Consider the following 24,298-nt stretch of genomic DNA (forward strand, 5'->3'; position numbering starts at 1 on the left):
TGTTAAAACTCCATTCAAAAGGATTAGTCTTTGAATACAACTACACGTATGAAACCAGAAAATTGTATTCTAGACCACAATATTTGAGTATTCTAGACCATAATATTGCATTCTAGACCACTACTGTCTTTGTATCAAGTACTATTTGAGGCCTTGACATACTGTTTCTTCCACTAAGAAAAGGCAAAATATTTACAAAATTTTCTTCATAAGATTTCAATCCTAGTTGAGAACCATAACATGGCATCTCAAAAATTGCACTAGGTAGTTCTTTTTTACACTGCTGCATATTTTATTCCAATTAGTTAAGAGCTCTCAAGGAAAGAGCTATGATGTCACTGACAAAAAAGACATTACATATTTAATCAATTAAACAAATCCTCTTGTCTGATCCGGTAATAGTCAGCTTAAGCACTATATAACATTCAGATTGATTTCGTGCCATCATTTCAGTCAGACATTTTTGTCTCCATTTAGATTTTAAATTATTCAGTTATTGCCCCCAAATTCATTTTTTCAAAGTTAAACGCCAAAATTAGTATTAACAAGAATGCATATAAAGTATATTACATGTACCAGTTTTTTTCATGCTATTCAATAAATCACTACTCAGCATTTCATTATGAGACTGTTAAAACATGATTGGGGTGGGGGGAGGATCTTCTCTTAAATTTACCTATACTCTGATTTTGGATAAAACATTTCTTCTTTTAGAAAAACAGGTTGTTTACTAACTAAACAAAACTTCTCTTGTAATCAAATCTGTCTGCTGAAGATTGTTAGAAATGAGATTAGAGAATCCTTGACTCATGTCTATTCCAATCAAATATAAGTTCCCCTTCATTCCATCATGCTGACACATTATGTGAAGATCTCTATCACTTCAATAAACCTTCTTCTTCGCTTCCATTTCTATGACACTATCTGTTCAAGATTTACAAAGTGTGCATTACTCATTAGAATTCAGGCCATTCCAAATACTCAGGGTAATCCCCAGGTGTAATCTTGTTTGGTGTAAATCTTTAAATGGACAACTAAAGTAGGAGTCTCAGAAAAAGGGAAAAGAGTTTATCTGCTATTAAACCGTAGCTCCACACACTGTTCTAAATATCCCTGTACTCAAAACCTGGCATTGAGAATAGAAGCTCTATGGCACATAATCTGTTGTGAAACACTTAAAAGCTAAAAGACCTGATTATTCAATATAATCTGTGGAGCAAGTTGGAGGATCAGGTCATAGAAAATAAGGTGGAAATGAGATAATAAGCAGAAAAAAGCAGTGACAGAATACCAGGAAAAAAATAGAAATGTCAACCATTATTCAGATTTCTCATATAATCTGACAAAAAAGAAAACCTTACAGAGATGTTTGTGTAAATTTTATTACTTTGTTTCCCTCTCTCCCAGCGTATTGAAACTGACTGCCTACCTATTTTAGGATACCTTTGGAGTTTTGCTGTATGCATTAAAACAGAACATTTTTAAGGCTAAGGTGAAAGGAAGAAATTCAAAAATGAAAAAGGCAAACAAAAACAGACACAACAAGAAAAAAAATACAAGCAAGAAATTTCCTTCTCCTGCAAATGTATTTATTTACAGGATTAAAATGCCACTGCATTTTAACTGCAGTTTCGTGTTCCTCTCTCATCTACTGCCAACACACAGATGTCCTGGGATAGTACCAAGAGCCATCAGAAAAGAGAGGCTCTGATGTTCCTGTGACCAGGCACAAATACTAGAGTTCAGAGGACTTGTCGACACCAGGCAATCAAGCATGGGCAGAGCCAGTGCCACCTGAACCACCCGAACCAGTGCCAGCTCAAGTTGCTATGCCTATCGAGTGCAATTTAGTACTTTGTAAGGACACTAGCTTGGGGGCAGGGGAGAGAACAGTAGAGCTGTGTGCATACTTTAGGATCCACATTACTTTGTCTCAAGACAAGATTCAGGTATGCACGTTTTTCTCCCGGTTCACTGATTTCTATGCAAAGGAAGCACAGGTCAGAACAGAACTGGGCCCCACAGCTCACCTCAGAGTACCTGCCGGGCAACACAGACACCGTGTTAGTGTGCTGTTCAGAGTCTCCACCAAAACAAACAAACAAAAGAGCAAAGGAGCTTTGGCAGCTGGATAGACTAAGGATTTACATATTTGTCAATTTAAATTGAGAACATACAATTCTACTTCATCTAATGGAGAAAAATGCATTGGAATTCACAGGAAGAATAAGAAAATGTTATAAAGGTAGGTAGTTACACGCAACTAAATGGACAGTTCTCATTTTTACAAAATTAATGATATATCAGATCGGTTTCTTTGTCACTTTTAAAAAAGTTACATACAGCTAATGGGAAAAATCATTATTCAGTGAGTACACTTTAAACTCTATTTTTTTCAAATATTTCTTTTAACAGAGACGCCAGACATCATCATCAACAGTGCTCAAAACAGTATTTTTGCTATTTTCATTATTATCCTATTTTCAATAGGATAACCATATATTATTAGGATAATATACATTATATATTATCCTATTTTCAATAAGATAACCACCTATTGAAATAATCACCACCAATTTCTGGTTGAAGTCAAGACTGTCTTTGAAAATACATCCGCCTACAAAAATACCTCTGCCTATAAACAGAACAGAAAACCCTAGCCTGTGGGCTGGATCCAGCTGACAGCAAGTTGGTGGGTTGTTTTGTGTTCTCTCTCCTGTTAAATGACTGGAAATAATACCTATGACATGATCAAAAGGCAGGTACCCCCCATCCTACCACTAGCTGTCCAGCTATTGTAGTACAAGACCCAGTGGCAGCTAGGTCACATGAGGCACACTCCTGGTCACGTGACAAGGATCAGTCAGGCGGTGGGGCCTACAGGCAAGGCCACACAGACCACTCTGATCCAAATAGGCTCCCCACTACAATCCTCCCATTTAACACGGGTAACGGAGATGTCTAGCCACTGCCTTTGATGTATTATTACAGAACGATAGAATCGTTGAGGCTGGCAAGGACCTCTGGAGATCATCCAGTGCCACCCCCCTGCTCAAGCAGGGTCCCCTAGAGCAGGCTGCACAGGCTTTCCAACAACTCCAGGGACTGAGACTCCACAGCCCCTCTGGGCAACCTGTTCCAGTGTTCAACCACCTTCACAGTAAAAATGTTTTTCTTACGTTCAGACAGCATTTCCTGTGTTTTAATTTGTGCCTTTTGCCTCTTGTCCTGTCACTAGGCACACTGAGAAGTGTTATACCAGATGGTATAATACCAAACCAAAAGTACCAAAAAGTACCAAAAGTACCACAGTATTATACCAAACACCACTGGTATTATGCAAAGGACAAAAAGTAAAGATGCGCACTTTATAACTCATATTACAAATATGATGCCACTGATGCCAAATTTTTGTTAGTAGACAGCAGAATGTCTTTTTTTTGACTGTAGACATAGAAAATTCAAAATAATATGATGAGAAATCTAATATACAGCTGATCTGAGATGATCGGCTTCTCGTATGGCCAAGACCAAACCATTCTAGAAAAGGAAGAGGAAAACATTGATAACTTAAAAAAACCCCAAACCTTAAAATAACTTCAAAAACCACAGTTCTTTGTATTCTGTTATACAAGATATTTAAATTAATATCACCATAAATCTTACATGGTACAACTCTGAAATATACTGTACTCATTATGATGTAAAGATCATGCATAATTCCTGAGGACTTCTGTAGAACATATCATATTGTCACCACTCTATATTTCCCCTGAAATTAATGGAATTCTAGGACAGACTAGGTATTATTCCCAAACCACAACAGATGTTCCTTATCTTCAATCTGGAACACCACACAGCACTTGTTCTTTTAAATGCCATTCAACAATTTGACAGCCAGCTTCACAGTCATTTGAGCCACAGAAAGACTAGGTCTAATTCTAACTAATATTAAGCATGTAACTCTGGGAACAATTTCAAGAAGCTCAGGATGCTAAGCAGCTTGTATAGTCAAATGTCACAAGACTTAAATTAAACAACTTTGAATACATATAAGGATGCATATTGTTAAGTATTTGTTTGAAGGTTTAAGGGAACAATTCTACACAATCAAATTGAACAGTTCTGCTCTCTTCTTCTGAGGGAGCCAAAATGGGTTCCAAAACATATTTTTCAGGACATTAAATTTTAAGCCCCTGGAAGATTTCATATGAGGCAATTAATAACTGTTAAGTTGTAAAAAAAAGTCAAAAATACATTAAGACTCAAACAGCAGAAACCCCTTCCAACCTTTACTGACCTATTTTAGTAATTAAAAAAACGTAAAACATTTATAAACAGCATAAATCAGATTAGAAAATAATTCAATAGAATTTGCATGAATTCCTCTAGGAGAGAAGACTAACTTAATGAATGTGGACAACATCATTCAACAAAAACACTTCAGAGCTTCCAGAGGCTTTATAAAGCAGAAATATTAGCTGCCTCCTTGCCACAAGACAGCATTGTACAGTTTCACAGGAATTAACACTGTAAGGCGATACTGTGCAATACCATAGTAACACAGCTGATAGCAAATAAGGAAGAAACTATGTTATACCCTTGTTCTTGCATAACATTATTTTAAAAGTAAAACTCCCTTTCACAGGTTTTCAAATTGCTTGTTGTGGTATTCTCTATGGATCTTAAGTTAGACTGTAGGGTAGCAAAAATGCATAATTATAGTTAAAAAAAATCACTGCCACCACATTTGAATAATACTGATTAAAACAGAAATAGCACATCTATAAGGACTTCAACAGAGCTCTGAGTAGTGTCTCATGTAAAACTACTAGCCAAGATGAGAATTTTTAATAACTGCAAGCCAAGTAAGAAACTGGCTACAGAGAAAGTTTATACTGAAAGAGAAATTACTGCACAGAAAGGAGGTTGCAAGTGACACTCAAGGACTATCATATTAAAAATTTTCACTAATGATTGTCATATATAGTAGGATAATGCCAACGAAATCTGCTGATGACAACCTGTCCAAAAAAGAAGGATCAAAATCTCTCAAGAAAAAACAGCTACCTTGAAAACTAAAATACTAGAAATTGGGTTCAATTTATATCCAATGACTATCAGTTGAAAAGAACAGACCAGAAATAACGGATACAATTTGATCACATGACAGTAAAATACAAGGCCACTGTTATGGTATGGAATAGGGATAATAAGCCGAAACATCTTGTACAACTCTAGGTAATAATATTCAGGATATATAAATGCAAGCTGTAACAACACAGTAAAAGGCTACTAGGATGACTGTGAAACAGAATAATGCTTGCACAAGAATAAATGCATGCAAAGTTATCACACTGACACTGTAAGTTAGAAAAGTTAGCTAAATATCAGAGGAATGTGAATCTGCAACAGTCTTATAATGAAGATTATGAGGAAGAAACAAATAATTTTAAGATGCAATCTGATATATTCACAGAAAAGATTATACAATCTGATTGCCTGTGATAAATTGGGACTGGACTCCATGATAAGAAGGCTCCTCCATTCCTCTGTTCCCATTAGGAAAAAAAAAAAAGTAAGGCACTTTAACAGATTCTTTTCTGGATTATACTTTCTTTAAACAAATTAAATTTTATATATGTGTGTGTGTGCGTGTGTGTATTTATATGTATATATATATATAAAATAAGTTTTCATGCAAAGCCCCAGTGATATCACATACATATCTATCTGTAGAAGACAAAAAATTCTTTGCAGGAGACAAAGAATAATGAAAAAATCATAATTTGTGTGGTTTTCTTTTTTTATTAAAATGGCACAGTAAAAGTCATTGTAATCTTTTAACAGGACACACTTTTTGGTAAAGGCAATTCCACATCTATGCATATATATTCTCAGTTTCAATCATGCCACTTAAGGAGAGAGAAAGGAGAAGCAACTGGGTGATCCCAAGGGTGTGGACAGTGATTGAAATATGCAATTGCATTTTCAACATAATTAGCTCCCTAATTGCATAGCCAAGTTTAATTAATGCAATTACATGAGTAATTAATTACTATTCATTTTAAGAGTACTGTTTTTAATGTTTTGTTCTCTAATTTTAAGAATTAGAGAGACAGATCTCAATATGAAATTATTTTGAAAAGTTTCCATCAGATGCATTCAAAAGGCAAGACAAGAAGTTTACATCAAGTGTAACTGGTAACTCTCAAAAAACAGATGTATTACTTCTAACTTGTTGACACAACAAACTGGCTCTCCATTCTTGTTTCTAAGCTTTTGAGTTTCTGGTCAAGAACCTGAAGGAGCCTAACAGATTAGAAAGTGTTAGAAAGGAGCCTTGGGATCATGTTACCTTGTTATGTTTCCATATGCCGTACGTTTCCCTTAGCCACTAATGTGCTCAGAACAATTGGTGATTTTGAATGTTATTCCTCCATTCCTTTCAAATCTACTTTTTCCTACACAATCTCTGCAATAAACTTCAGTTCTGCCCTGTTAATCTCATGAGTAATCCCATTTAATTTATTGAATACATTTTTTTTTTAATTCACTAAATTGAATTGGTTTCAGGAATAAACTCCATATGAATCTCCCATATAATTTCATTTTTCAATTTCATGTTTTCATTCACCCTACATTATATCTTGTAGACTTAATGCTTTAATGCTAACTTAACTTCCACTGCAATCAAGTAGCTTACTGGAGTACAACTATGACCAAGAGAGACTGACCTGTACATTTTTCTTTTTCAGCATACTACTGACAACAGGGTTGCATTTGGTTTTAAGCCCACACACTCATAAATTTCACTGAACTATACAAACCAATTGGCTCGCGCTCTCTCTCGCTCTCTCTCGTTCTAACTCCAGTATATCCAGACATTTTTGGCAGATTCACTAATCTGAGAAAGGTTGGTTTTCCTACCATTCATTATGCTATGGATTTGGCTATGGATTGCCAAATCAACAATTTGGAGGTTATTTTTCTCATAGAGCATGACAAAGGAAACCTTGCTTTTAAGATCTTTCCAGTATTAAAAAAAAAAAAAAATGCTGCAGAAACTTGCAGACATCTTCTAGGAATAAGATATTACATCTTTCTGCCCCGGTTTGTATCAGATAGTAAGCACTTCTTTTTCTACTTCTAAGCTTTTTGGCTTTATAGTTTATCTCAGATCCTCTGATCTGACATAAATTATTCAGTTAACCAGTCACAGGTCTGCTCTCACTTACTATGAGTGTCTTCTTGGTGAAGCCACCATCTTTGAGGAAGATAACGGTCCTGTGGTCATAGTCCTGGAAAAATCCTATCCTCCAGGACAGGAATAACAAATAATTTTTCAGAAAAAAGAATTACTCCTTAAAACTGTAAATAAAATTAACAGAATAATTCTTTTCCTCAGTACAGAGGAAGAAAAGAGAGGACTTCTCACAAGACATCTCTAACTTCCCAGCAGGGACGTTAAGAGTTAAGGAGTCTGATGCTTTCATCAATATCCCTACCATGTTCTGATATGATGACAAACTTAAAAGCTAAACGCAATTCACTATTTATATGGGTCTTTCCATTTATCAAACTCTCTATTCATTTTAGTTCTTCAGACAGCCAGAGTTGAGAGGATTTGAGGTCAGAAAAATAAAGAAACTTGAAGTGCAAGAACCCACTACTTTCACTTCAAGTCAATTGATCAAATGAAGCTAAAAGAGGTAAGAAGAGAGCGACTTCTCAAAGCATGTGTTACAAGCATGATGTATTTCAAGCACTTTCCCATAAATACTAGCTGGAAATGAATCAAAAGTTCCCAAAAGTCTTTTCTTACTCTAATATAGCAACTTCTAAAGCATTTCTGCTATAGGCACTTATCTAAGTTACTTAAAGATTTTGTAACAAGTTGAACTGAAACTATCACATTTAATATGTAAAGAAATCTTCACTTTTCAACGAGATTTGGCTCTGAAAGTATTCACATTTATTTACCTGTGAACATCTCCTGCTCATTATCCATGATAAGAAAGGTGCAGATCAGGTATGATTAGCTGATCTAATGTCTTGCTGAAAAGCCCCATTTTACTTTTGCTATCCACACCTCCCATTCCCTACCACATCTGACTATGTTCTCTTACCAATTGCTTTGCAGAGGTTCCAGTATTCACAAGACCCTTCACTAAGCCAATTTACCTCACTGAACAAGTATAAACACCCTACCCAGTTTGGCAGTTGAATCAGCACTCCAGGGGGTCCAACAAACTCCAAGGCCGCCATAGGGAATGGGGTAAGCTGGCCCTGCCAGGAGCAGGAATGGGTGGAGAAGAAAGGAACAGGGCCATCATCTTCAGCAGAAGGAAACCACAGAAGACCAGCTGAGTAGTACTGTCAGACTGAATCCTGACACTCTCACTTAAATGGCATGGTAGACAAGAATGTTGTATCAATAGAGGCAAAAAAGTGACTTTAAATATTACTAAAGCCTTTTAATCTGACAATTCACATATAGCAATCATGATTTTTAAATTACTTTTTACCCCCTCCCGCCACAAGAATTCTTCCTGGATTTCACTATTTTAAGGAATGTTTCACAGTCTATGAATTATTCAGATTTCTCTGCTAAAAAACAGATTTTAAAGACTGTAGTATTTGGTATTAGTGCCAAATTTGCAATAAAATGACAACTACGAAGAATGCCCTCCATATTCTATATGAACTCTAACAAAAACAAATTATCACAATATTCTTTGAAGAGTAAATCCCTCACAATGCACTCCCATTGATTTAGAATTGTGATGACAGGGGAGATAGAAAAAAAAGCCTTGACAGGGGGGAGACTTTATAATTGCCTTGGCCTTTTTCACACCAGGGGAGAGATTCTACACAGGGGAAATCTTGTGCCACTTTAATGCAAAGTAGCCTTTGACCAGAAAATCTCAATCTAATAATTTCAGGGATTGTAACGACATTTTCATGATCTCCAATACATTAAAGGGCATTTGTGTGCAAACACTGTTTTCTGCATTCTGTATAAGGGCATATAAAGGTGAAGAAGGCCAACCTTTTCATCTCTCCCTTCCCCCAATCTATTCATTATATTTCTGAGCTCTGGTTTCTTGATGTGCCTTGCTCTTCCAACGAAGGTAGCAGCCCCTATAAATGGCAAATCCTATTGCTGCTCAGGATGAAATGGCCAATATTCATATGAAGTTTAAGAAATTTTTCTTCAATAGCACTATTTTAGAACTTTAGTAGGCAGAACAAAGTGGAAGCTCTGGCAGAAAAATAAAAAATACAAAGGTCTCCAACCTTGAACTATCCTGACACAGTCAGAAATCTGTAACTCAAAATATAGTAATATTTGTTGCAATACTAAGGACGTGGGCCAACAATGCACACAACTTTCAATACTGAAACAGATGAAAGGGACATGGGCACTGAAAGGGACATTGATTTTAGTGTAAATATATAATATATATACTATATATACAGTATATTTTTTATATATATATATAAAAGAGCCTCTGACTGCCATCTAAATTAACAAGGGGAACCAAGAATAAGCCAAAAACGGAAAATCACAGCAATTCATCTTGCCATTTCTCTGATGGCACAGGAAACTTTCCAACTGTTGCACAGTGTGATGACTTGCCTCTTGCACTTTTAAGTGCAAGACTGGGAACAACAGGGCTCTCACAATACAAGCCAGATGCCAAGTAATTTTATAGTATGAAGATCATTAAGTTCCAGAAAACAAAACTTTCTGTACTGGAGTTCAAAACACGACTTGTGTTTTAGGGAAATTTGAGGGATGCTACAGATATAAAAGCACCAGATATGCCAAATCCAACCGTTCCTTCTATTTTATGCAACTGACAAACTCTACTGAAAATATAAGAATATGTGAGCTTCTAATAACTCACTACCACGGCAGTTTAATTGCTCTTTGCAAATCTTGGAGGACGACTGGTCTGGGAGGTTTTACAACTACTGCCAGATAACACACAGGAAGAAAAGGCAACAAACTTTTGGGAATGTCCAACACCTCTAGACAGATGATGAAGATACCTTCAGCATAAACCAGTCAACTCTTTTCAGAGCATAGTTTTAGCTAAAAGAAATTTTATATAACATGTGAAATTATTTTGAGTAGGAAACAGCTTTAGGTTGTTTTTTTTTTTTTTTAAGTAGGAAACAGTCATTACTCACAACACATTTGGCTTACTAATGAGCACAACAGAAGATGATAACACAGATAAGTCACAAGAGTCACCTGCTCCTACTTTCTGAAATATAATGAAATCAAAACTTGACCGAAACTACCTCACAAAGAAAATTCCCACATGCTTTGTCTTTTCTAATTAAAAAGGTTAAAAAAAAAAAACTTATTACAAGCTGACAGACCAGCTACAGTTAACTATAAAGAAGTATGAACTTTACTTAACTGTCAGCATGGTGCTGTCCATTAAAGTCGGACCAGTTTTGTATAGCATATTATCATCCACAAAAGCAATAAGCAGGACTCATACACTTTCATAATTCATACATGATGTTGAACTACTACATAATCAGCACAAAAAACACCTAAAAAAAGTTTTACAGGAAGATCAGAAATTGTTTCCTGATTATCACACATTGGTGCTTTCTTTCTGTGTATGTGTGAGAAGCAGTTTCTCTGAACCAGCACATGGGAAATGGAGGATATCCTTTGTTGGGAATAAGCCCAATGTGTTATATTTCAGTTTGAAAGTGTTTAGGTTAAAACTAGGAAGTTCACATTTCTGTTTGTCAAGATAAACAACTTTTTTCCTACGTTTAATACTGTAAGATAGGCAATGTATCATTCACCTGACACCCATTTTATTTTGTTTGCACAAATTCATGTGTAAAGGATTAGCATGTTCTGGATGGAAAACACAGTTCTAAAAGGAACGCTATACCACAACTCAAAAATAACCTAAAGGCCAAAGACAAATTCAGGTGTCTTTTTACTAATGGAAACATTTTTCTTTTAACACTGCTGCCCTTGGAAGAACAATTATAATATGCTACTTTTTAACATCTCTGCTTTCTAGCCATTTCCCAGTTCTCAAAATAAGCAAGGGTAAGGTTAAGACCAACATTTACCATTCTGTGACATAACTACACTATTTTTATTTTACCACAATTTTTCCTAAGGAATAAAACATTTTTCTACACTATATGTTGTTTCAGGATAGAAAAAGTTCTCCTCCAAACATTCAGTTTCATGGTAGCTTTCCACCTTACCTAAGACTAGCTAAGAAAGTTGAAGGAGTTGAATATTGAAGGATTTGAACAACTGTCTTCTAAAAAAAAATCAGCTTCATCACATGATATTCAAGAAGACAGTTGAGGTAGCATTAATTCCAGAATGACCTAATACCATCAATCAGAAGACATGAGAACATCCTAAAAGAAATCAAAATCTCATAGGATAATGTCAATTTGTTCTATTATTGTCAAAATGCCAGTGACAAATACACCAAAACTGCATTGTTTGCTTTATAGCTTTTACCATGCAGAACCCAAAAACCAGATTAGAAGATCTTGCTGCAGCTCCAAACTGCACCCATTAAGCATTTGAATGATAGATGAATATTCACAACATTGGTCTTAAGTGCATGAAATACAAGATGCGAAGAGGTGTTTTGTCTAAATTTATCTCCACCATATGGAGACCCAAAAGAGAAAAAAAAGACAATGAGTAGATTCCAAGATAATGAAAGGATGACAGAGAAAGTCTTAGATTGAGAAAACTATTCTGAAAGGCTATGATCACAGAGGTAAGTGTTTAGAATGCCACAAAATAGAAAAAAACCTTTTCAAATGATAAATGACAGGATGTGGAATGATAGGTATCTGATTATTACAAGCCCTTGTACAGAACTAGTGATAGCAGTCAATCACCAGACTGACAAAAAAATATGAATCTATTTCAGATAAATGCTTTTTCTATCTGTAAATACAACTCTGGTCAATTCAGTAACAAGTAGATTTAGAAGCAGCTAACCTGGAAGCCTACAATTCAACCAAAACATGTTCATCCTTAATTTACAGTCCACGACTGTTCCAAACTGGTATCAAAAAAGAAATAAAGGGGATGAACTAAAGTATTAAAAAATTGCCTTCACTTGCATTGACTTCAGTACAGGTTTCCTCTAAGGATTTATTTCATCACATATCCAATGGATTAAATGAAAACATACAAGCTAGTAGAATTTGGTGTCTTAATCTGTGATGATGTTATTTCAGGTAACTAAGGAAAAACTGGCACTACTTTTTTAAGAATGAGTATTTTTGAGGAATATGCAAAAAAGATGATGATATAAAGTAATTAGATTAGTAGAGGACTTCAAAAAAAGGGGGGAGAGAGATCATTTAAAATAGCATGTATTAAGGGAAAGAAGTATCAGGAATGGTTGGTTTAGTTGAAAAGCCACCCAATTTGAGGAGGACAAAGTTCATAAATATATCTAGCAATAAAGGGATCTACATATCTGAAGTAGGTATCGTATTAGAAACCAGACCCATTATAAAGATATTCTTGGAGAAACTGAATTACTGAGTGGGCAAGAAATATTTGCCCTTGAAACATTTCCAATAATGCTGAACTAGGAGAGTGCTAGGCTATCAAATGATTTTCCAAAACCACCTGAAAAGAAGCCAGAGATGCTCCAGGATTTATTTTTTCTCAAAGAACTTAATATCTTCTCTACACCAAAAGTACATTGCTTCTAGCCCCAACAGGGAGTTTTCTGCCAAGACTGCAGGAAAGTAAAAAAAAACAGAAACAGAATATTACACTCAATTAATTACACTCTTAATTGCTCTCTTCTTCTAACAGCCTAATGAATAGAGCAAGTTTCAGTTTCAGTATGTAGCCCAAAGTTTTAAGTCCCATGAAGGAGACAACTGGCTTCAAATGTCTATACTAAGACCAGACATGTTCATGTAACCAGTAGTAAACACTCAGGATAAATAATATCTATTCTCCTTGCTTTCCACCCAAAGCATCCAGAAAATAATTTAGGAATTTATCCTGCACAACCTGAAAAGAAAACATTGTATGTCATGGAAGCTGACAGTCTAGACTAAACCTAAGAGAATGTGGCTTATTTTATATCTCAGTCCAGTGGACCACCATGTGTCAGTGGAGGTCCTTCCTCTCTTCACTTCTTTGGCCAGGGCCTGGTTGCACTATTGACTCAACTTACATTTCTGAGTCAGTAATCTGAAAAGTATCCCAAGGCACACACAACTTTCATTTCAACCTTCCCGAGGCACACATCAAAGTGATGTACTGAGAAGCCAGCTGGCAAGAAGCAGGTTCCAAATGTTTGCATAAACTGCAAGTTAACTATTAAAATATTGGCAAACAGCCCAATTTCAGTCAGAGGTGCTTGCCCTCATTAAAGCCCAACAAAATAAAACAAAACCAAAGTCTCTAAGCTATGCCACTCAAGATGTTACCTATGTAAAACAAGTATTCTTTTTAATGGTCAAATTCAGCTTGGCTTTTATTCAGTCCCTGCACTGTGTACCTGCATAAGGAATCTTCTTGCCATTTAAAACCAAATCTGCCTGTCCTTTCTAGGAAACCAAAAACCACCTTCCTTTTCCCTGTACTAACGGCACTGCACACAAAAGGCACAACTGTTTTGAATTTTTTTTTTTTTTTAAAGAAAAGCATAGCGCTCTCAGACATTCCTAGTCTCAAATGTCATACATATCTTGTTGAAAATTCTGCAATAAAAGCTGAAGCATGCCATTTCATTTACAGACAAAATTATGATATTCGTTGTCAACTTTTTTATAATCTCAAAGTTCAAGAGACAGTAATTTTTCAGTTTTGCAATGGAAATTTAGCTTTGGCATTAACAATGGAGAGAACGGGCACATCTACACAGATGATTCAGTCAGACATGAGCTCAGTCAGTCCGTACTCCAAGCTGGCCGGACACAAGCCAGTTCTAGTTCAGAACCATATAGCTGTGTTAGCACAGCGCTGTGCCCACACTAATAAAACCTCCTGAGAGTCAGGGTATATTAGGCTGGGCACAGTCCTACACTGTCTGGCCAACTTGAATCAAGGACAGAGGATTCTGGGTCTGTCTGCACCCATTCATATAGATAAATACTCCTGCTCAGTAAGACTTTACTTCTGTGCATCTCTTATTTTGAAGATTTTTTTTTTCACTTTGTTAATGAGAAGGGCTAGAACATAGCAACCTACATTAGATATCTGAAGCATCTTTCTTGACCATAACCATGATAGTTCCTTGTAGTTGTTCCAATGAAGACTTTTAAAAAACTGGAATAATTACTAGCACTACAGGGCAATAAGGGGCTGGACAGCTGATTGGATTCTATTTGGCTATGATATACAAAACTACTTCCAAAAGCTCTGAAACAAGACTGTCCAGTATATTAGTAGCATTTCCCTCAGGCATATATTCTGTTGGGGAATTCAAGGATAACAACTTAATTCTTGTCAACATCTCAAAAAGAGAGGGCATGTCTTAAGTAGTATTCATGTCTATCTCAAAGTAAACAAACAAACAGAAAATCAAACTATGTATTGGAAAAAAGGGAATTTAAAAAAAAAAAAAAGCCAGAAAAATTACCTATGAAAAGAGATCGGGCAGTACAGTAAATTACTAGATCTTCAAAGTTTTATTCCAAAGACCCAGACAACTAAACTCATCTTTGTCTGTGCAAGGAAATTACTCAGTGTTCCAAGGATGGGAAGAAAACATGCCTTAATATCTATCGACATACAAACCAAAGGACAGGTGTGCATCTCTGAGCTCAAATAACCAGCCCCAAAGATCAAGAAATAAAATTGTAAGACATTAATAACATTGAGTTTTTCTTAATAACAAACACTCTGGAGCAGCTTAAGGCTGACATAACTTCTCCATTTTATATTTTTTTCATTTAGAAAAGAGATTAAAAAAAAACCAAAACAGCCAATAAAAACAGATTTAGTCAGCTACATGCTTGATTTTTAGACAGTACAATAAGAAACCCTTCAATTACACAATATCAACTGTTCCAGCCCTTTCATTCTTGTCTGTGAAAAGGCAGACAAAGTAGAACGGCCAGTTACTACAGCATGAAACTTTTGTGTCTATTTCAGAGTAATTTCCTCTCGCTCCCTTCAACTGTTCTATAGTCTAAAATGAGTACTCCATAATTTTATACTACATGCAAATATCATTTTAAAATGAACTACAGATTGCTGAATAAAAAATTCAAGCCAATACTTAAAATATCTTCAGCAGCCTTCAGACTCAAAGCCACTGAGATGAACCGGAGCAGTTTACCTCATTTCAAATAGCAAATTTAGTCTGGGCAGTAGCCTTCAAATAGAATGTTTGATTTGAACAAATGAAAGCAAATCAAGTTTTCCTACACAACAGTCTCACAAAAAGTGAATTCTCATTTGTATCTCTTTTTTAGCATTTGCGAACTAAGTGGGGGTCCATCTGTATGTCCATGTGCCACTGTGGACACAAAAAGCATAAAAAGCTATGATTCAAACAACTGCAGGTGGACTCAGTTATCCATGTAACTAAATATTTGATATTATAATCAGAGAAAGGTGACAGAGGAGGATGGTTTAAGGAAAGAAAGACTTGTGTTTATTTTAATTGGAATAGCCTGTGCTCTGTATAAGTACTAGCTACTATTAAATAATACTTAGGTTCACAGCTAATATCTATTAAGTATAGTCTGAAATCTACTACAAAGTGTTTAGTATTGGCTAAAAATTACATATCTGACTTCAGAAACATGAATTCAGTATTCACAGAGGATTCTAGGACAGTGAGATTTTTAAGAGAGTAAAAGTAACTGTGTTTCAGGTTAACTTTGAATACATGCAAGAATACTCAAAACAATATTGGCTAGAGCAAGTTCTAACAAACATAGATTGCTGGTGACAATCAAGCAATTTTGGGGCCAATTTGCAATGTTGTATATGGATCTCTAATGTACTATAGCTGTAAAATTCATATATCATGTACACCTACAAAAGAAAACCTCTGTGCACAGAAACTGTTTTCAGAGAGAAGATGGACCCTACTCTTAGTGACAGCAGGAATGCTTTTTTTTCCTCTGAATTATTTAAATTCAGTAACTAGTCTATTCAAGTTTTAAATACTGTATAGACTTTGAAAGTATAAAAGCCTGTCTTCTCCAATCCAGTAATTAAAAAGAAGATAGACAAAAATACCTCATAGAGAGCTACTCTTTAAACCTCACAAAGGACAAAGTAAATAGAAGCAGTGTTCAATTTCTAACTATAGATAATATTTGTCCTTAAATGCAAAAACATTTGTTGCTCCCATTTCTCCCTCCTTTGGTATCCCAAGCATATAACTGCACTAGTTAACATAATAAAATTTAAGGTGGTTAGAAGTGAAGTAGAGAAATAGTCCATTTACATCTGGAAAGCAACTTGACATACATAACACACACAAAAAAAAGTAAGTATAAAATTATGCACTTTTTTAAAATGCAAAAATCTAATAATACATGTAAATACAATCTGGGCTATACAATTGTTTAGAGGGGTACACAGCTGTGTGTAGAAATGTATATATAACATGTATATAGTGAATACTGTACAAAGAAAAATGTAAACTGCTGCATCTACATGTCTTAAGTGAAACCAAAACCATACAGGAAAAAAAATACAAAAAAAAGAAATAAAACAAAATTAAATTCTTTATCTGAATTAAGATTTCTTAGCTGCTGATTTAAACCACAGTTAAAATATTTTTCAAAATAAAAAATATTTAAAATTGTCCAGAATGTGAATAAAACAACTTGAGGAATAAGTGTACATATTTTCAGAGTCCAGTCTGCTCTTCTGCATGTAACATTCTCATACATATCCAAGTATTTATATCCTACCAGGCCAAAAATCCTAGTGAATGCTAGAATTAGAACTAGGAATGAATCCTAGTATAGTCAAAAACAAAAGGTGTATTTTTCGGTGCAATTCCCCATATGAACACCTGAAGGGTGGCTGCTATTGTCTCCCTAAAATCAATCCTCAGAGATGAATGTGTAGTTAAGCTTTTCAAGTGAATATTTTCTCAAGTGAAAAGTTTTCATTCAAGTAGGATATTGAGCAGAAGGCACTGCTAAGAACCACACTTGAAGCCACACAACAACATTCCTCTGTCAGAACAGAGAAAAATATTAACTGCCATGACTATGCCACTATATACTACGTACTAAAGACACTAATGAAATTGTTCACAACGCAAAATTATCTTGACAATAAACTATACGGTCTCTATTTAATCATTCTTTTTTGATCAACTAATCAAAAAGCAGCAATTTTTTTCTGTCAAAGCTCCACCTACATTTCCTACTGCCACTAGCCAGTTTTGGAACTGGTAACAAAAAGGCAATATTAAAGACTGTTGTAAATAATATGTTATATGAATAAATTATGGATAGCTTTATCTTCTTTAACATGAGAAGTCAGAGAATGTAAATGTGAATTTGCAGAAATCATTTTCCAACATGAAAACTTTAACAGCACCAAACTATTGACAGTTTTAAAAGAGCAACATCTTTGCTTATCAGTATTCTGAAGAATGCAAAGTTAATTTGTATTACTTACTGGCATATAATAGATATTCATTTTAGGGGCTTCATTGGCAGTCATTAGCATTCCTAAAAAGAGATTTCCACATTAAAAATACTGGTCACAAGAGGATAACTTTACTTTTTAAAAAATACATATATTTGAGGCATTTAATTCAGATGAAGTAGATTCATATATTCATTCCAAATCCATTTGATAGACAAGCTGGGCTTACAGTATCTTTCCAGGAAAACAGAGGGAAAAAACTGGAAAATTTACTGCTGCCAAAAAATAATTATTAGAGTGGAAATATGAGTATTTGTGTGAAAAAAACCTCCATAGGCTGGGGGTGGAGGGGTGAAATTACATTACCTGTAACTCATGTAATACCTATTCAGGATATGCAATGGAATAGCTAATGGGGCCCCCTAATAAGTTGCTGCCTTATACACTAAGGAAAGAAAGGTATGATAGCAGTACAAATAATGAAGCTTAGTTTGCTATATATTTATGCCTTTTGTCCTCTAACTTAATAGCTGGTCATCACCACTTCAAGAAACACTAAGTTCTGACAACTGTAGACTGCCAATTTTCATAACAAATTTAAATATTTCATCCTGTATTACTGTTTAGAACAAATCCAGTTAGCATTACACTTAAATCCCTGGATATAAACTGGTATTAATAATACAAGGGTTTGGGGGGCTTTGTTTTGGTTTGTTTTTAAATATACACATATATTCTAAACAAAGTCATAAATTACAGCTTTCTATATATTTCATCTTGGGAAATCAAGGATAGGTTTTCAATATAAAATGAGAGACAGGATATTGTGGCTTCAAATGTAATAATACCAGTGATATTAACAAACATAAACATAAAACATAAAACAAACATAAAACTTGAAATACCTATTCTTACATAAATAAGATACTGTGAGTAATGACTGCAAATACTCTGAATATAAAAAAAAACACTGTAGAAATATTGAATTCACAGAAAATCTGCAACTGTCATAGGATAAGTTCAAAATGAGGAATACTCTCAATTTCCTTCTACATGAGAGCACAGTAAGGACACTTGGCATATACTTCATGTTTGTCTCAATTTTGACTTTTCTGTGTAGCTGAACATCATGTATTACAAGAAGATGGAGCATGAAAAAAGAAGAAGAAGCAATCAAGTTAGATAACTTTCTGATCTAAAAGTACTGTAACATATGCTACTGAGACTATGAATCAATTACCACACACCCAGAGGGTAGAAATATAATTTACACCCAACTAGAGGAACGCAATTAACTTGGGTGGGGTAATCCTTCCTACCTAATCCTTTTCTTAAAAATATACAATGCAGCTGGACTCTCAATGTTGGAAAAAAAGGGGGCTTGCTTTCCTGGCAGAGCAAGAAATTTGTGAAAGCTTAGTCAGCAAACTGAGACTAAAAACCAAACCTGGAAAGGTTTGCAGGCAGTTTAAGGAAAAAGCAAGAATTTACAGCATATAGTTCATGAATTAAGAGCTCCCTTAATGTATCAGCATGTTCACTACTACCACAGGAGAAAAAGCATTTCTCCATTTGCTGAATAAAAATCACTAGAGACAAAATGATAGAAATGAATTCTGCAGGTGCTTCAAAGATGACAACAAAGGAAAGCCTTATCTTTGAGAGTCTTCCACCTATTATTAAAGGGGAAACAGTCTGCTTTGATCACTTGCAAGATACTTCAGAGGGAAATGAATGAGAACTGTTTTTTTTTTTCCAGAGAACAGATTTTAATAGGGCCATCTTAGGAAAGTGGTATACAGTATGGTATTATCAATTTACGGTGATAAAAATACAAGTATGGAGCAGTATTAAATGAGAGAAGCAGTTTTAGAGAAAGCAAGAGTTTTTGCTTTTTCTTTTAAATAGTTTTACAATAATTGAAACAAATGAGGCACAAATTTCTATCCACTGCTGCTAAAATGCTGTTAGGTTTCATTTATATTCGACAACTTAACTGAAGCTGAGTCAAGGTTACTCAATAACGGCAAACCTTTTCTCCCCCGACCCTATTCTGTGCATGTGTTATTGAGAAAAGAGACCCATAATTACTTTAAGAGATGCAATAAACCTCGTCATCATGTAGTTTGGTTAATGACGCACAAGGGTTTGCTTCCCATGAAAGGTAGTAGCACTGAAGCTGGTTGGTAAAACCATTTGTTTAAAAAAAAAACAAACAAAAACCCCACAGAAACACAAATTATTCAACTTATTCAAGAATAAGTTTTTCACATTAAACTGATCCACAATTTGCCATAAATATTTCACAATATTTCATGTTTCAATGTAGTTTCTGTTTTCCATTCTGTTATTGTTTTATAATTCTGACAATGCAGCATTGAAGTATTTCATTACAGCACGTGCAAAAGACATTTTGTTGTAGAAAAGGGCTGCAATTAATACGAAGTAGCAGCTATCTTTTGTGGTTTTAAAATAAAATTAGAATACTATAACTCATCATAAAATTATAAATGTAAAATGTAAAAGTAAAATATCTACATGTACTAAACAACAATTTTCCCAAACAAAAGCATTTCAGATGCAAATTCAAGGCCTTCTCGTTCATGACATTTCTGAAATTATTTTCTTCAAGTTTGAAACAAAACATGTATTTCTAATTAAAATTCTGAACTTTGACCCACATCAGTGAAATAAAACATTCAAATTTCTTGTCCTATGCAATGATGAACAGCAAAAACTATGTTTAAGTGAATATAAGAGCATAAGGGTAAGATCAGGGTAAGGGTTTTGTGAACAGTAGTTTTGCATAAAATGTTAAGAGTACAGCCTAGGCAAGGATCTCTTGGGATTTGCTGTTCCATGATAGCTTCGCAAACATCCAAGGATGCTCGGAGACCAAAGACAGCACATTCATAGCCATGCCAGTGCTTAAGTGATTTTGTATTTCCTAATTTCCCCAACTGAAAATTGATAATACTGAAAGTATTTCCTGATTTTCAGGAATTTAATTATTCAAATTTGGAATGACGATAAGGTAATGCTAGGCATCTTACATTTTGCAGCAACAGTATTTACAACAAACATGCAGTGCACCACCTCTTACCTTAGTCCGTTCATTTTTCCCTGCAACATGTTCTAATTTTCCCTCTGTCTCTATAGGGCTAGAGAATACAAACCAGTTTCATCCCACAACAGCTCTTGCCAAATGGCATACCTCGATCTACCCTTTACAAATATAGTCCAAGAAGAAAGAAGAATAAGAATGGACGTAGAAGAATAAGAAGGAGACACAGAACATAGGGCTGGAATACATAGTCTAGGTCACTGGGTTCAGACACTTAAAAAGGCAATGTCCAATAAGCAGCATTAGGGAGACATCTACATTTAATTCTTTGTGCTAAAAGACTCCTCCTGCAGAGTCTCATGAAAATCATTTAAGCCTACACCTGCAAAAGCACTTACGGTATGTCTACATACCACAGAGATTATAGAACATCCACAGTTGTGGAACATCCAACCTTACAGACATCTAAACTTGACTGGGTATGACCTGAACAACCTGATCAGACTTTGAAGTTGGATCTAACTTCAAAGTTGGCCCCACTTTGAGCAGGAACGTATGACCCCCAGAGTTCCCTTCCAAACTATATTATTCTAAGATAATTGACAAGCTTGACAATTGTCATTGACAAATAACTTAGGTGCTTTTCACTCCTTCTCATGGTCCCTTAATTATCAACACTGCAAGGATGTTAATCCACACCAGGGCTCTCTTTTGGATCAAATCAATTGACTCCTCAGAGATGAAACCTGGATGAGGTTCTAAGGATAATTCACTCTAATGACCTCTCCCTGTAGGCACTATGGATGAGACAAGACCAGGTTTGGCTACCTCCATATTACACAGTCCACATTGTTATCACAGCTATTCTCAAATACCCACAAATTAACTCGTAAGTACAATCAGGGCATGCAATATGTACCCTCAGCATCATGCCATAGAGTCCCTCTCCTGGCAGGCTTTGACTTATTGCTCACATTATTTCTGGCACTCTGACCTGGGAAAAAAACAAGTATATGGGACACCAATATGGTACTGACGTCCTTTTGAAGGCTCAGTAAACCTGGATCAATTGCTAAGTAGTGAAACACCAATTTGTTTCAGAGGGGTTAGCCCTGAGCGGCATGGAAATGAGTTAATATTTTTATCAGCAAGATCCTGTAGACCCTTAGAGTTTTGTTACAGCATGAGCTCAGAAATGCCCACCATCTCAGTAGTGCTCAGTATTTAAATACTCGTCTTGCAGGAAATAAAGTACACATTCTTAACCGAACTTGGCAGAAAAGACAAGATAAGTTTTAACTTGTTAGAAACCTCAAACTCACTTATCTACAATCTTGATTTTCCGCTGCTAGTATAAACTAAAGTCCAAGTCACTCTGTCTTCACTGCTACCTCTCTCTAAAATTAAGATAAGAGCAGAGTTTGCAACATAGGCATTCTCTGGATCAAGAACTTTGTCATGTGCCATTCTAGAGAACTTTTCAGTACTGCCTTCTAAACAGGAATTAGGTGTCATATACTAGCTAAGAACTAAGGAACTCAAATCAAGTTGGGAAAATTAAAGCCAGTTACAATCTCAGGTACAACCAAAGCAAATGTGCACATATAAACATCATTTTGTAAAACACTTTTCCTTAGAAAGTAAGATCCAGAAACCTTGGTTAAAATGACTCTCTGTTTTGACCTTTAAACATAACCTTAGGAGACACAGCAAATTTGAACAGTCATAATAAGCATGCAAATCTGTGCACTTAGAAATCAAAAATTTAACATCTTGGAAATCTTAGAAAAACTTAGAAATCTAAAATTTTAAACAGACTATTCAATCATAAGTAGGGCACAACAAGTGCTAGATCTAAAAACAAGAAAGATCAAATATTTTTAAACGCTCGTAGGAATTTGCAACCTTGTTATAAAGATGTTTTTACTAGCTCTAGAAAGAAAGCTCTGATTCATTTGGGACTGAGACTAGAAAAAGGCCAAAATTCCTATTCTTATGAAAGGCTTAAGATACCTGAAGAGGCAAAAGCAGCCGATCATTCAATTGACAGCACAGTAGCTTTTAACTACAAAGAGGCATCGATTTAACACAGATGCAGAGGAAACAGTGACACTAATTGACAAGCAACCATTTTTTCCTAGATCTGACATAAGGAAGAAAGTAGACCTAATCTGTATCACCTAAATAAGAAAAAAGATCACAGCTTTGGGTAACATTAGTTTTCTCTTTTGAACTTACTTAATATATCTAACATACCTGAGTTTGGATAAAGACAGACATCATTGATATCATATTCTGGCTCCATTGAAGTAAATATCTTCCCCTGAAATTTTAGGAAGAAAATATATTACAAAGAATTCAAACAATATAATTAAATGCAGTAAATCTAAATGTTAAAAATAGCCATTATAGAAGCTAAGAAATATGGAATAAAGATGGATGAACATAAGGAATTCAACGTTGTATTTTGTCACTGATCAGATCTCTTACAAGGAGGTGTAGCCTGCTGGTTACTGAAGACATAGCAACATACAGTGAGACCTGTACTTTCTCTGCCCCAACTTCTGTGTTGAAAACACAAATGTCAGATCTGCTCTGCTTTATTTTAGGGAAGCAGGGTAAGGTCCGTAAGTTCCTGGCACATTACCGGTGCAGACTTTATTCTGACCAAGTCTGAATGTGGTAGTTTTAAATTGTTTCATTTTTAGTAAGTATATTAGCTGAAATTATAGGTTTGCAGTGGAATTTGATTCTGGAGCTTGGTTCCTCCACTCTGCTCATGTCTAAATAAAAATGAGGTACAGCACAGCACAACACTTTACACTACTTACAGTTTACAAACTCAGTATTATAGAGGTCTGAATAAAAGCCCTCACTTGTATCTAATGTAGATCAGAACTGAAGTTGTAAGAGTATTTAAGAAAAAAGTAAAAGCAGGAAACAACATTCTCAAAAAATAAGAATTGGAACAGAGTCTGAAAAACCCAGACAAAATACAGGTGCTCTTACATGCCAACACATAAGAAAGCCAGTAAAAGAAAAGTCTCTAAGAACTGGGCCGCAGATTCTGAAGCATGAGTGTACATGTCTACACAGTTCTAAATGAGCGACAGGAACAGAGCAAATTTTGATCCTATTCCTCTTTTTTCTTTCCCTGCAGCAATCCCACCTACCTTTCTGGGCCCTTCCTTTCCCTCCCAGTTATATGCTGTTACCCCACCCACCTCTGGTCTCTCCCTGATGATTAATAAGAGTCCTCCCCCACCCCGGTCTTAGCAGACAAAAGCCTCATGCTCCCCACCCCAAGGCACGTCTCAGCATGGGGCTATTCTGGTATCAAAGCCATATGCTCTCCACCCCACAGTCTGCCTCTGCAGTTGGTTCCCAGCCAGAGATAGTCAGGAACCAACATCTGGGAGAGGTGGAGCCAGCTGGAACATAGTCTAGGAAAAAGTCCAAAGCTATCTTTGCCTTCCAGCAGCAAAAAACCCTCCCTTTTCCCACTGCAGAGGCCACCTGACAAACCTTATAGTTTTTAATTCTCAATCAGAGAAATATATATATCTAAGAAAAATGGAGAGGGGCCATTGCAGATGTTTTAAATAATAACC

The 24,298-nt window shown here is 35.5% G+C and overlaps 1 protein-coding gene across 2 annotated transcripts in view; it reads right to left on the reverse strand.

Annotated features, from left to right (window-relative positions):
* The window catches only part of NOL10 (nucleolar protein 10), a 55,816-nt gene that overhangs the window by 16,749 nt on the left and 14,769 nt on the right, over positions 1–24,298 (reverse strand). For both annotated transcript variants that reach the window (XR_010883841.1, XM_067294289.1), the window contains exons 12-13: positions 22,944–23,010; positions 17,654–17,706 (exon numbers count right to left, since the gene is read on the reverse strand). Coding sequence is in view for 1 of the 2 variants with exons in the window: in XM_067294289.1 (XP_067150390.1) it covers positions 17,654–17,706; positions 22,944–23,010 (120 nt within the window). In the remaining variant the exon portion in view is untranslated. The remainder of the gene's footprint in view (positions 1–17,653; positions 17,707–22,943; positions 23,011–24,298) is intronic.

Source organism: Apteryx mantelli, chromosome 3 (genome assembly GCF_036417845.1).
Source record: "Apteryx mantelli isolate bAptMan1 chromosome 3, bAptMan1.hap1, whole genome shotgun sequence".
In the NCBI taxonomy this organism is placed as follows: Eukaryota; Metazoa; Chordata; class Aves; order Apterygiformes; family Apterygidae; genus Apteryx; species Apteryx mantelli.